The sequence below is a fragment of the Anabas testudineus genome, chromosome 23 (genome assembly GCF_900324465.2).
Source record: "Anabas testudineus chromosome 23, fAnaTes1.2, whole genome shotgun sequence".
NCBI lineage: Eukaryota > Metazoa > Chordata > Actinopteri > Anabantiformes > Anabantidae > Anabas > Anabas testudineus.
The window spans coordinates 9,515,154-9,530,342 of NC_046631.1; the positions used below are offsets into that span (position 1 = coordinate 9,515,154).

General features: G+C 41.4%; 1 protein-coding gene across 1 annotated transcript in view; it reads left to right on the plus strand.

The window, feature by feature from the left end:
* snd1 (staphylococcal nuclease and tudor domain containing 1) overlaps nt 1–14,975 on the plus strand; it is a 148,679-nt gene extending 133,704 nt beyond the window's left edge. The window contains exons 23-24 of the mRNA XM_026364381.1: nt 12,258–12,302; nt 13,966–14,975. Coding sequence (XP_026220166.1) covers nt 12,258–12,302; nt 13,966–14,031 — 111 coding nt within the window. The 3' untranslated portion in view covers nt 14,032–14,975. The remainder of the gene's footprint in view (nt 1–12,257; nt 12,303–13,965) is intronic.
* Nucleotides 14,976–15,189: the final 214 nt, after the last annotated feature.

A 15,189-nucleotide genomic window follows, 5' to 3' on the forward strand; every position in this document is an offset into this window, starting at 1 on the left:
GAAAGCTAGTATTACACTAAATCCGTGACACGAGACAAAATACCTCTTCTCACTTGTCATTTCAGAGCCACATAATATACATTTACACACTGTAATTTGCCTCAGATGGCGGCCATTTTGTCAAACCATGAAGCAACGCTCATTTGCTTTCCTCTCATTATGCTAATTTGAACAGCAGACTCTAAGCCAAAAGATGAAAGATACTGAAAAATGGAGGATATTTATTCCTGGTGCAATTACTGCTCCATTATTAGTCACTGTGCTGTTTATTTGAAAACCGATATACAAAAAGGAATAGTGAAATATGTTCACTGGAGTAACTTGATAGTGTAAGTGTAGATTTATATAAATTAAAAGCTGATTTGGAATAGTGATGGTGATATAGTTACCAACTCATTTCTACAAACGCTAAACATCCCAGATACAAGGAGCACACCTCACCATGGTCAGTCAATAAAAGCACTGTGCCTCATTGGGCAAGTGTTTTGTCCTCTGAACTCCACCGAGTATCCAGGGACCAACATGCATAGACAAAAAGCAGTGATTAAAACCTCCAAGCCACATGACTAATGGGCTTATAGACTGTATAGATTTATGTTTTACTGGATCTGATGGTGTCTCTTTGGTATTCACCAGCTTAGTTTCTAAAATTCACCTCTTCCTTCCTGGCTACAGACAAAATATTTTGATCTGGGGAAAGCCTTCCATGCAGCAGAGCATCAGTATTGCCAGTGTGCTTACAAGTGTGTGTTAAAAATAAGCTCTGCATCGTTTCGCGTTGATATTTCCACCCATCAAGTCAGCTTCCAAGCTTAAAGCCATGTTGCTGAGATCCATTATATGTCTGACTTGGTGTGATTATGCTGCTTTTCGAATGCAGTAAATATGCCTCTGATTCACTGAAGCTGCACTCGTACTGAATACTGTAGCAGAACTGCACAGCTAGTAGCTTTATGTTAGGGGCTAAGGGATGTAGCAGTGAAATATCTGTCAACTATGAGAACATTGAATTGCTCTGCTATTTCTGTTATGTAGGGTTTTGACTTTTGGTTGGATCACACCTTAAACTCTTGAAAATGACAGTGGAAATTATTTAAGTATTTTGATATTATACAGATAAAACCAGTTATTAACCAGTTAATTGAGAAAATAATGGTCAGATTATCTTAATTGAATTGCAGTACTAAACTGGATAGAATGAATCAATCTGTGTTGACTATCCATCCATATTTGATATGTACTTTTGGACTTCTTGGACTATTTTGCAGCGGTTTGCGGCCTAAAGTAGATGTTAAAACCTTTTGCTGACCTCTGGATCAGTGCCGCCATTTCTTTTTTTTCTCTTTTATAGAAAGTTCCCCTTGAGCTTTTGATAGTGCAGTATCCAAGCGAGCTCACCCAGAGCTCTTTCTATCCTGCTTTCTCTCTTTTCACTCATCCAGACTATCAGCCTCCTTGTAAAAGTGACTTTTGTCCTTCCTATCTGTTCCATTTTGGCTCTATTCTTTATTCATTATCCATTCCAGGGGATTGGAACATGGTCATTGTAATCTGTACCCTAGTGCTAAGCATGGCGTAACAGATGGGCTGTAATGTTCACTGGCACTTCAGTAACTATCAATAGTCAGTTATAAGTGCACTGAAGGTTAACACCAGTCTTTGAAGATGGCATTGTCCCAGGAGAGGGAAAGCAGACAGGGATATTCATCCATTTCGGGGGTTTAATGTTTTTTCCCCCAAGTTCATTTTTGCCTTAAGCCCTACACTTGCTTAGTACGCTCACCATATGGATAGCTATTGTTGCAGCTATATAACGACTCCTGACAAAGGATAAACAGTCATTGTCAAAGTGTAGGCAAAAACATGATAATATGGCAGCTGTTTATCTGATAGACACGTGTTGCAGCACAACGTGTTCATTCATAATGACTGCAGTGGCTACTCTAAACACAATACCACTGTGAACTAGAGGTGTGATGTTCAATGCAGTGAGTGAGAAGGATGTCAGGCACCTGAGCTGAGATATACTGTAGGGTATGTATTTCCACATTTAGTGAGGTATTATTGCAACACATTAAACAGAAAGGACATATTACATTATGTTAAGTAGCTCCTGTATTTGAAGCACCTGTTGGTTTTAAATATAGCCTGGAGCGTTTTCCCCCTCTCTACCACATTTTCTGTTAAAAAATACATCTCTGGTGATTTGGTGCATTACCTCATTCTTCTTTGTCTATCTGCTGTCCCTCTTTGTTTTTCACCATTCAAACATTTTAATCCCAGTACAGTGCATGAAAGATTTTTTTCTTTTTGTAGCAATAAAATGAAGTCTCTTTTGTTTTATTGTTCCCCAGGGCACAAAATCTCTGAACACTGTCAGTGTTGACTGTCTGGTACATTTGGCTGCCATGCAAAATGGTAGCCAACTCTACATGTTATCATCATGTTAGTACAATAAATGAGCTGTTAGCAAAGCTCAACAGTAATGTTTGCCTTAGGCGGCGAGATTTACAGCAGTGTCAATCATGTCATTTGGTCTGATTACCCCTCATGGCAACTGGTATTCCTGAGGTGGGAATCTGTATTTCTTCCCTTCTGTATAAAATCTGCCAAATGCACACATAAAATGCACATTGATTTTCTCTGTTTGAAAACGCAAGAGTAAAAGTGTAGAGTGTAATCAATAGGGCCTCAGCATGCACAAGAAACTACTGATATTAACTCTGGGGAACACAAAAAGCAAAGCAGAGACTTCATCAGAACGTGAATCTAACTTATAATTTGAGTATTGCTATAGTAAAACATTATTGCTCCAGTTATAAAAACAAATAAACAGAAACTGATGGATATTTGCCAAACTTGCTGTCGGGTTCTTCTATGCCTACAAGTAAGCTGTCTTTAATATCATATTTGGAGCTCTGTTCCTGACCTAAAACTCTCACACTGCCTTCTCCACCTCAGGCTCAGTAGGTATACTAAGCCATTCTTAAATTGTCCTGGCACCGTCAACTAGCCACTGCTAGAATGGCAACTTGCCACACTTGCACAGAGACACTCAATAACACACTTATTTTTCCTCCCTTCTCACCATTAATGCTTCTCTCCACACATTGTTCGGTGTGTTGCTTTCCTTTTTGTTTTGTTTTTTTTATTGTTTACCACTTTCTCAACATCAATTTGTCCTGTTCCTCCTATCACTTCCTATCTTTCCAGTGCTGTCCTGTTAAATACCTCCTTCCTGTTTGCTTGCTTCTGTACACTCTATTCCCTTTTACGTCTCCATTTCTCCACCCTCTGCACATCACTCTATAACTTCACCATACTTATTCATTATTGCTTTTTATTCCATTCAGCGATTCACTCACTCACCCACCCTTGCTCTGTTTCCTCTTTTCTGTTTTTAACCTTAAGTATTGATGTTATCCAAACAGAGCTTGAGCACTTCATTTTAGACCGTGATGGGAAGGCAGCACATTTGGCTTTTGCATGTGCTAATTTGCATGTTGTCTTTCAACACTGTTGAACAATAATCCCCAAGAATTAAAGTGGAGAGGCGCTCTAATCAGATCGGATGTTGGCCTCATAACGATCTGTGATTTAAATGCTGTTGCCAGCAATTATTTGCAACTTTTATCAGCTGCCTCTTGCCTACGACCTCGCAGTGAGCTGAAAATAAGGCAGTAAAGCTTCAGGAATTGTCTTTCTTTAGGACAGTATGCTATAGAGAGAGTGAAAAACCTGGTTAGTCCAACAGACAACAGAGGTATTTTTATTTCTACCTAATATGTATACAATTAGTGCTAGCGGCATAGCAGCAGCTGGCCAACCTAACATGCATGAATGAAATGATTCTGTCATGACAGCTCAATTGGGAAGATAGCTGTGTGGTTAGAAGTGCTGTATTTTGTGCTTTCACCACCGTCCCTGTCATCATCAACATGACTGATTCAAACTCGGGCAGGCCATCGATGTTACCCCTCTCGCACAGTCATCTCCACTAAGTGACACTGATGCTAGCCTCCAAAGTTCATTAGCGATACAAGCTAATAATGTCCCGTTTGCTAATTACAAGTCAATTACTAATACGGAAGTGTCTGTCTCTCCCTTGCCAGTGCTATCATTATTAATCACCAACAGCTATAAAGCCTGATGAATGGAGCTAGACCTAGTTTGAAATCTGCTCTCCTGTGAAACAATGAAGATATAGAAATAGTTTTTACACACCTTAGATAAATGTTTGTGAAGGCACAGTTAGGATCCTTATTAAAATGTCACATTATTGTGTATGTGCACCAGACTGGGGAAAAACCAGCTGTATGGTGGCTCCCTGCAGATGAGCATCCTAGAATCTTTAATTACCCAGCAGACCTTAGGGAAATGTAGTTTTTTTTCCCTTTCATCATCTTTCTCTGTATTGTTGAAAATGTTGGCCTTGTTTTTTATTTCAAGGATGTTTGAAGTAGCTTAGTTGTGGCTTGTATATGAAGCTTTTTTTTAATGTATTTATGCCTTTTCACATAAACTGTTGTGTAGTGTTGTTGGTTATTAGCACAAGTAGTTGTAGTTGTGTAAATGTGGGTACGTGGATCGAGTGTGTTCAGTCACAGTGGTTTCTGACACAGCGGGACAGGTTCCAATCGCCTCCACCCTGACCCGAAAATTGTTCACTGTGTCATCTATAAATGGCTTTTAGCTGTATCCAGGACACTGATTGACTAACTTTCAGGTTGTTGCCCTCTCTGTTCAATCCCAATGCCTGCCACAGCCCATCAACCCCCACCTAGAAAAAAAAAAAGGAACACCCATCACAGGCCACACATACACCCCCTGAGCTTCATGCATGTGTGACAGCATGTCCGCTTTCCACCAATGGCTCAATACCTAATTTACAAGTAGAGCCAGAGATGGGGCCTTTTAATGGACATTTTCTGCTCCCCTGTTATTGACTGTACACGCTCACGTACACCCACACTTGCACAGGCAGTTGCCTCCCCTGCTGCCACTGCTCCGAGGGCCACTTTGACATGTCCTAGCTGACACGCGCCACTTCCCAAACGCCATTCCATCCTCTACAGATGTACACACAAACAGTCGCAGTTGTATTCTCCCTGCCACACATCCTCGGGCTGTGTGAAGGACAGAGGTGGGAGAAACTTAGATTATTTGGAGTTGTGTGATGTTGGGGGAGAGATTTTTTTTTTATTTTTAATTGATCTTGGGGTATATAAAAATCTACACAACCTTTTATTAAATTAAGAGTCTGTAGGTTTTCGTCTTTCTTACCTTGTAAGTGATTAAATATCTTATATGGACATTTTAGCCAATTTACACAAGTTCAAAGAGTGTTTTTGGAGTTAAGTTTTTAGGTTAGGTTTAGAATAAGTTTGGTGTTATGCATTTAGGCTAGGGAATGCATCATGTCAATGAGTGTCTTCAAAAGTATAGTGAGACGTGGCTGTGTGTGTGAGAGACGTATTGCTCTGATGCATTACTGTTTACGCAAGACCTGTTTTCTTTTCAGCGCCCCTGGGAGGCTACTCTTTGATATCCGCTGTTAATTCTTGCATTTGATGTGTGCACATTTTACGTGTGTCCTCCTTAATGCTACAAACTCATGCTGGTGGGCTTGTCATGCCGCGTCGCCACCAAAAGCGCCTGATCTCCTCCGACAGCCATGCTGCGGGGACCAGCATGCAATAGGGCATAATCCCAGTTTACCTTAGATAGCAACAGTGACACACATGATGTACATGAAAGTACATCATGTACTCATAGTTTAATTGTGTGTAGTATCAGAGAGAAATAACCAGATTTAACCAGAAATAAGTCTGATTTTCTTCATCCTAAACTTGTTTTCTGCAGATGTAAGTGTGATTGCTGCAATTTTCAGCACCAACTTTCCCTTGCAAATGTTACGTAAATAACATGAATATTATGGCTTGTTTCAAAATTGGCTGTTCAGTGGCAACTGGACTATCTTTAAGTTCTTGAACATGTTTTGCATTCCATCCAGGAATGGATAGTCCAGTTGCCACTAAACATGAATTTCTGGAATAATCATAGACTGGATGATTGAGAATCACTCCTATTTAATTTAGTTCACGTGTCTGTAACACTGCCGTGTTATGGCTCATGTTTCACTCTTGCTTTCCATGCAGCGTACTTTTCGACAATGTCTACATGAACTTGTTTAAATTTGACAATTCCAGAAATCTTGTAGTCTTGCTGTAAACAATGCACAAAGCAGAAGTGGAAATAGTATACCATTTTTTCTTTGTGTTGTCTGTAGCTGGCTTGGTTGTCAGTTCTCCACACAGACTCAGTAGGAGGAGAAATAACTGTTTAATGTCAAGGCTGATAAATGCAGTTAAAACCTGAAACTCCTGTTGTCAACAGATGTTGTTTTGGCCTAAAAGGAGCATGTTACCACATACCTGTACTCCTCACACCTGTTTTCTGGCACTTTGCAATCATAACCATAGCGATTGTGTATTGATTGTGAGCATTGCAGAAGGTGAATACTGTACACTAACAGTTGTGCCTTAATCCCTTAACTATTGACCTATAAGGAGCACTGAAGCTGCTGCACTGCTAACATGATGCTCATGCTCCAGCTTCTTTATATACATGTATAGTGGCTCAGCCTTTGAGGAATATTTCCCAAGTTAGTAGCATTGCTTGTGTAACAAGCCTTTCCCTATCAAACCATTTTCCAATGACAAGTCTGATGAGGCTATTCCAAAACCCTAGTCTTCTCTCTGCTGGCCATGCAGTATTCATGCACTGGCATGTTGAATGAGAGATGTCTCTTTAGACTCCAATCCACAGCGGCGTGTGTTACAGATATAAAAGCTAGTATGTTCCCATAGTCGTGGTGTTGCCTGCCTTTATTTAGCAAACTTTTAGTTTCCTTCAGTGGAGTTTAAAGGAGATAGGTGGAGGGAAAATGAAATGAGATGTAATGAAGAGAGAGCAGCATGAAAAAAACAACAGCTTTGCAGCCTGAAAGAAACGATGACAAAATGGTAGCAGTGTCAGTTTTGAACTGCTTGTGTCTGGCAGCCTGTGTGTGTGTGATCATCATTGCTGTTAATGAGAAAAGCTCAACATGCACAGAGGACAAGCCTCATTGTTCCCTTGTCATTTGAGCAGTTTTTACATCGTCTGGCATCACATCTCGACAGCGAGAACCGAGAGCACACAAGGCGCCGAAACTTTGATTAGTCACTTGCTTTTCAAATTTACTCCATCCAAAATCTGGTTTCACCTAGTGTCTCTGCGTGCTGTGAAATCAAAAAAAGTAGCAGCTCACCTACGCACCAGACGCGCACAACCTGTCAGAAAGCTGCAACGTTAGCTCTTGCTCACGTCCATCAGTTTCACACCAAGCTTACCAGAACACCACCTGGGCATGGCACGCTGACCAGCATGGGTAAATATGCAGCCTCTCTCACTCTTAAGCAGGCAGATTCCCACCCAGGAGAGTCACTGTGTAGTGCCAAAGCACCAGACCCACACCACCTGTCGTTCATCTGACCAAAATATCACTTATATAGACTTTAGTCTCCCACAAGAAAGTTACCTGTGAGCATTAAGTTGGAAGTAATCTTTGTTAGTACGAGTAGAGTTTGTACGAGGCATCAGGAAGTTGTTTTCTGGTCTTAGGTTACTGTGATCAATGTGTACTGTTGTCATGAAATCTGTAATGAGTCAAGCTTTCTGATTGTTGTTTTGCTCCATGTTCCAGATTCTGAACAAAGTCAAATGGATGCTGTGAATTAATCACACAAAGTCAGGGGATACTCCCACACAGAGATCATCCTCTTCCAACAGTGTATACTCTGCCACTGCCAGTGTCTATGGCTACTGCTCCCCAAACATGGCATCTGTTTGGCATATGGGAGCTCTGTAGGGTCATCCAGACAAGCACCCTGTCACGTGCTGCCTTCTGCTACCCTAACGGCCTCCAAACGTTCCTTCTACTAGTCTCTAAATGGATCATATATTTTGTTGGTTGATATTCTTCTTCTCACTTCTTTTAACCTGGAACACTGAATCATTATTTGTTGGCCTCTCTCCTTTCCGTTGCTGGAGAATCATTTCTTTTCTCTGACAACTGTGCGTCATACCCCTGATTATCGTCCCCTAGCTTCATCCCGTTTAGTAGCACATTTGTTTCCCATGATGGGAAACATTCATTTCCTTTGCAACTTTAAGTTGTCTCTAGATGAGCGTTGCGTCTGTTTGTGTTGTAAATGAGCCATTATGCCTCCCTACTGGAGCCAATAGAAAAGCTGTGAAAGGAGGATCCGGAAAGGGATACGTGAAGCTGTTGAGAATCCGAAGGCAGTCATCATCTGCGTTCAGCTGCACAGCGATTGGCTGTTGTATTCCGACGAGCAGAACAGCGAAAGATGAGGGTGAGCCAGGAAAGGCACCCTCCCAACCACAGTACAAAGAGGCTCACCGTGATAGTTCCAATGTGGCAGCTATCATCTGGGCATATTGTGCTGTAGTGCTCTTCAGTTTGCGTCTCTTACCTAATGCTGTGCATGTGGATGCAGAGTGTTTGGAAAAACTGTAGCTAGAATAGATTTCCCTTAAAGTTAAGCTTTACTAGTTTGACCTTTTTCAACAAATGTAATTTTCTCTTTTGTGTTTGAATAATGTCAGATCCACTTTAGCAGCTGTGAAACCCTCTTGCGCATGGTTTTAGCTTCCCTCTAGCTCCCCAAGTGAAGCAGTAGGAAACTGCTACAGCCACTGATAGCTCTGCTCTAAAGCCCAAATGCCATAAGCGGCCTTTTGTATCAGTGAAATATAGTCTGCTTGGTCTTCCATAAGGTGACATCTGTCTGGTGGGACCAAGATGCCAGACCCCAACACCTTTAGTTGGCTTTGATGGATAACTTGTGCCGCCACTGCACTTTCCTCAGTCACATATTCACACATGCACTCACTTAGACAGAGCTTCAGGTCTGTTATCTTGGCAGTGCCATGTGCAGCATAGCTATCAAATCAACCTATGTGCATGAGCTAGCTAAGCAATTAAACTCCAGAGCCCCATCCTCACTCGACAGTTTTAACATCTGGCATCCTTGTTCTGGTGTGAGTGCACGCATCTGAGTGTGAAAGCCAGCTCATCTGCTACTATAATAAGCTACAAAACGTGGGCCCAACTGATTCCATTACAAGAACACAGTGAGTTCCTTGTTGTGTTATGTCTATGTAGTGGTAGTTTCTTTATTTTGTCTATATCATCTTTATTCTGGATGCTGCAAACGTCTTGCTTCCCTCCATTCACACACTGAATGTAAGTGTTGAGGGTGTCTAGAGTTGATGGAGGAGAGGTGAACTGGGTGTGAAGGCTTCAGAGCCTGACCATTCTTTATCCACTCTGATACTGTAATACGAGGAGTATGTCACCAGGACAGTTTTGTTCAGAGGGTCTGTGACATAAGCTCTGAGGTCCATACATACACATTCTCTAAACCTCTTATCCAAACACTGCTTTACTCACTGGCTGCTCTCCATGTGGCTGAGCTGTGTTGTTATGTTGCAGGGAAATTCTCTTAGATGCTTTGCAGGCAGCACGATGTGGTTCATATTGTGAATCCCAATCAACTGTGGTGATTTCAGTTCCTGTTAACAGAATTAGGGTTAGTCTGTGTTGCTGTTAAGTATTTGTCCATAATTTGTTTTGCTGGTGTAAAGCTGTTTTGTGACAATGTCAATTTTAAAAAGTGTTCTACAATTAAATGTGAATTGAATCTAATTGTTGCCTGTTTGATATATTTCACATTACCAAAATATCACTCATCTAAAGTCTCCCACAAGAAAGTTACCTGTTATGTCAACCCTGACTAGTTAACTCTGCCAAGTCTTGAGCTGCTTGTGGTCGTTAGAGAGTGTAGCAGAAGACATACCCCCATGATGTCACTTCCCCACACTTACACAAACAGTCTAATGAGACTCAAGAAACCTGGTTCAATCTTCTCCTGTGTCTGGAAGTGTGGTTGATTTCTGTTTTTTTGTCTCAGTAGTCTAAATGTAACAGGCTGAATTAAAGAAATACACTGTGAAAAGTGACTTTTTTTTATGACTGATACTGTAAACTGTCTCTTGGTCTAAGTATCAGTAGGATTGTGGGCCAACTTTCTTAGAGAACTGAGTTTGGCAGCTGATAGTTGTAGAGTGATTGAGTGTTAGCAGCCTAATTGGTGTGCCAAGGAGGAACCTACCTCTAGAAATCAGGTGTGTCTAATCTCCTCTCCTGATTGCAGTAACTAAATTTTCTGCTGACACACACATTTGAGAAATGTGACACTGACATGTAATAATTTGGCAGATACCTTGATTCCAATCAACTCTACCAATGAGGAACAGGAAAAGCAATAAATTGGAGTTCTAGTAGCAAGACAGCATAAAAGCTAGTGCCATGGACTCACAGGTCTTTAACCCAAATAGGGAAATACATTGTTACTAGATAGAATAACAGACTTGACTAAAGAACTTGAACTGTACAGAGCAGGAGGTTTGAAGTGCAGTGACTAAACTCCCCAGGAGACACCAAAGAAAAATATTTAACAGGGGTGAAAATATGACCAAGGTTATGTAGCACTATGTTGCTAACAGAAAATAATTGACTGTCTAAGGTAAAAAGTTAACAGTGTGCACAACTGTATCCCTGCATGCATGCGACATTCCATTACTGCAGTTCCTCCGTCTTCTAGGCATAGTTTGGTTGTTGAATATCCAGGTTCCAGGTCCTGCGTTGGGGATCCCATTCCATTCCATTCCATTCCTCTTCTCTTCTTGAGGGTTCCATTTCTTCTGTGGCAGTGGAAGTGGGGGCAATCCCTACTCCTTGCCTAGTCCATCCTTTCATCCATGTTAGCCAGGAGCACCATCTTGCCATTGGCTAGAGGGAGGTACTACACTACACTCGCCTTATACCTAAGCTGCCTCTCTCTACCCTAGCTCTCAAAATCGGGGGATGGTGCTACATCCCCGATGTTCTGGCGTCCTGGCTCCCCCTGCCGTAGCATTTGTGCCCTGAACTAATGGTGAAGGAGAACTGGCTGGGTTGGGATTTGAACCCCGCTCTTCCACTTGGAAGGCAGTGATCCTACCACTGCACTATCCAGCCACACTAGATGTATGGCTAGAACGTAATAAAGCTCTGACATTGTACAGAGACACAGACAAAAACAGATCCAAATACTTATTTTTGTCATATTTTATGAAGGATAAAAGGATGATTCGCTGTGGTGACCCCGGGTGGGAAAAAGAAGAAATTTAATAAAGGAAGTGGCTGGGATTTGAACCCTGCTCTCCCACATGGAGGGCAACGATCTTACCACTGCACTATTCAGCCACAGCACTTGTGCAGGTAGACTCACAGGTCTTCACACAAATAGGGCTGAGTCTGATTGGCTACAGCTGACGCCAACCTCATTGATCACAGGTGGAAATGCTCAGTCATCAGAATGCACCTATCACAACCTAAGATTAGTAACTGCGTTTGCTGCAATGACCAATCTCTTCCTTCCCTATTTCCCCAAGCATCACATGGTATTGGGGTCCTGATCTATCCAGCACTAATATGCACTGGGCAGGTCTACACTACACCCTCTCCCACCCGTTGTCCTGTGACTCATCACTTGGTCATTCACTGAGCCTACATGGCTGTTGCCACTGCTGCCACTGCTGCCACTGCTGCAATCAGTACTTTTAACACTACACTTTGTTTCTCCTCACACTACATCCAGTCCTTTGGATTCCAGTGGGCTAAACAAACATCTGCATTTACTCATATCAGAGGATATAAATTACATTTACATGAATGTGACAGTCAGGGTGCAGTAGACAACACAACTCCACACTTAGTTCTGGTTTAGTTTAAAGTTTAAACTTTATTTACTTCAGACAAACATTGATTTGAACTGCAGCACAGGTAAAACAGTTAACAGCAGTACATCATTCAACAGTAGTGGGGGGTGTATTTCTTTCCCTCAGAGAGGACACTGTGTTTTTTACATTCAGTGTTGCTGAGATGATGAACAAGTGCTTTTCTAAAAAGACAAAAAAAAAGGTGAACTGTGCTATACAACTTGTAAATTTCTATGTAAGCAGGTATGAAATGTCTCCAGGGGCAGAACAGGTTGAAAGGATGCATTGATTCACCTTAATCCTTTAAAACCCTATATGTGACACAGTGGTGTGATATGCTAATGACTCGTCTCTCTCCGCCCTAGGTGACGGAGTACCTCAACAGTCAAGAATCTGCCAAGAGTGCCAGGGTAAGTCTCTTCATCCCAGCCAACCATCTTATTGTCATTTATCAGCTTCTCTGTCACCTCCTCCTAATAATTGTGGTTTGTCTGCCTCTCTGTGAGAAATTATATGTTGCCAAAACAAGAATACATTACAACATTAATTACTTTTCTACACCAACTACCAGCGAGAAAGTGTCTTCCCTGTTTGCTGCTTCTCTCTCTCTCTCTCCGTCAAGATGTGACACATTACATTGGCAGTCGTTACTGTCCCATATGGACCTCAGCCCACAGTCTGTGCACGTCCGTACTGTGAAAAAAGGGGGGGTGGGGGAGATGTGTAAAATTGTGGAGTGGGGATAGACAGAGAAAAAATGGAGAATTACTAGAACATAAGATGCAGGATTTTCATATTAACACAAGTCAAGTCACAGACCTTTGACCCACAGTTGTCCAGTGGAAAGATTCAGTACTTCATCTGGCTGGTCGCATTGAAATTTGCTATGTAAGACTGATGCTGTAAAGACTTTCTTAATCATTGTGTCAGCACTACAACGTGGTATTTGATATTTTCCTTGTTGGGAACTGTTCCTAAGAATAATGAAAAACCAATATCACATTTATCCTACTAATAAGTATCACCCGTGTAGACAAAGCCTCTTAACGTATTCCTCTGTGTGATTGAGCGTCACTGTTGTCCACAAACTATTAAACACAAATTAATGAGCCAGAAGAAATAAGAAATGATGTCTAATAGCCAGAGGTCCTTAGGTACCTTTAAGTCTCAGACCCTGTTAGCTGGATCCCTTCTGGTTTTTAGCCTTGAACTCTGACAGAACAGTGTTTGTGCAAATTTAAGCTGCCTTTCGAAACAATCCCTGAGAGCTTTTAGAAAACACTAGGATACAATTTTGGTTTGACTCATGTAAATGTCATGATGGCTCCAAATCTTACAAGGAGCCATCTCTTCTGTACTGGTTTTCTTAGCCAGACACTGACAGCACAGCCAGACAGCGAGTTAGTCAGAGGTGGTAATGATACCAATCACAATCTGAGTTACTACCGTGTTTTCAGGTTGTCAGGAAGGAGAGAAAAAAAGTCAGTGGAGTGAGAGACACAAAATAGCAATACGAACAAATGACTTGATTCATTCATTCTAATAACTAGTGCTAATTAGCACAGTCGCTAATTAGCTATGAATCACACCATTAACAGCTGAGTGTGCACGCCTCTGAGAGCCAAGAAGGAAACATCCCACATAGACGCCGATCCACGAACATACAGACACACTAACGCTGCACAATTTCTGTCACATTTAAATAACCAACAACACAATGGATGCTGCTCCAAACTACACACACACTTTGCCAACTGCATTGTGATAAAGGTGACATTTAACTGGGAACGCATGTAATAGTTTATGAGGCGACGCATGTGAATGTGGTGGAATAAGAGAAGTAATAGACTGGGTGGTATTTGAGGCATAGTTTGGATGGATGAGCACAAAGAGTCAGATTACATGGTGACGCTGCCTTAACACTGGGCTCTGTGAAGGACTGATCTGTATCAACATTGCATGGTGGCTTCTGACCACTTAACATGTTCTGTGCGACACAAGTTACTGATTCTGAGCAGTTGGAAAAGATCATTTGTTTCACTGTGGTTGCTAAAATCTGTTTCCTGTCATCAGCTCAACATTTGGCGCTATGGAGACTTCCGTGCAGACGATGCTGACGAGTTTGGTTACAGCCGCTAAAAGGAGAGAAATGAAGAAGAAGAAAACAAAATCGACCATCCAATCAACACCATTCCAAAGACCAACACGGACGGCAAGTGACGCATTGGACAGAAGACAAAGTACAAACTAAACGACAAGCATCGACTCACTCTTCTTTTCATTTCCTGACATGTCTTGACTTCTCTGCTTCTCCCTCCCCCCCACACAGCCACCTAGCTCCAAACAGACCATGCTAGCAATGCTAAAAGAAAAACAAATTTAATCATGCACTTTCCATTCACCCTTTATTTTCCTAACGAGCCACCGCCAGCTCAAGCAGCCTGCATTATTGCCAATCTGTGTTATTTGCCATGTTACCTTTTCAGCAGACTTCCTGTGTGAATGATGACTATGATACTGACGTATGTATTTCAGCCAATCATGTTCTTTGCTCTTTGACGCTCTAGCCTAATCCCTGCGCCAGCTTTTCACTGTACGAGGTGAAACTGAGTGTTTGGGAGATTTTTTTTGTTTGTTTGTTTTTGCAAACAAATGCTTCCCTAATGAATTTCATGTAAATGTGAGGATTTGTTAAGAAGTGTAAATTGATTTATTTTAGAGGAATGCTGTAGGTGGAGCCACACAGACAAAAGAAGAAGAAGAAGAAAAGGATGCGTTTATTTTTGTCTTCTATATATTTCTGTGTGATGATGACATTTGCAGATGTTTTTGTGGGGAGTGTTATGTCGTTTATTCACTATGTCACACTTTTCTGACCGGTAAATATGGACGCCCACACGTGGCGTTTTATCATCTGTATCTCCTTCTGTAAAGTTTACATTCTAACAACGGTTATGATCCTGTCTCTGGCATTCTCTTCTCTTTCTGTCTCTGTATAGCAGAAACAGTGTTTGAATTTGTTTCCACGTAATGGATCTTTGCATTCTATTAAAAATCTGCTGAATAAAACGAACATAAGTTAACTGCGTTTTCTTTTCCACTAAAACACTGAATGTTACAGGCTTTTTTTTGTTATTTTTAAATTGATAGACAGGACTGACATTGAGGTTGACTCATTTGAGTTTAGATGTTTTATTATAATAAACCATTTGTGCTGGAACAGAAGAGCACTTCTGCACATAAAAGGTTTTGTTACCTGTTCAAAACTAAATACTCTGACAAAGGTCTTTGAATAAA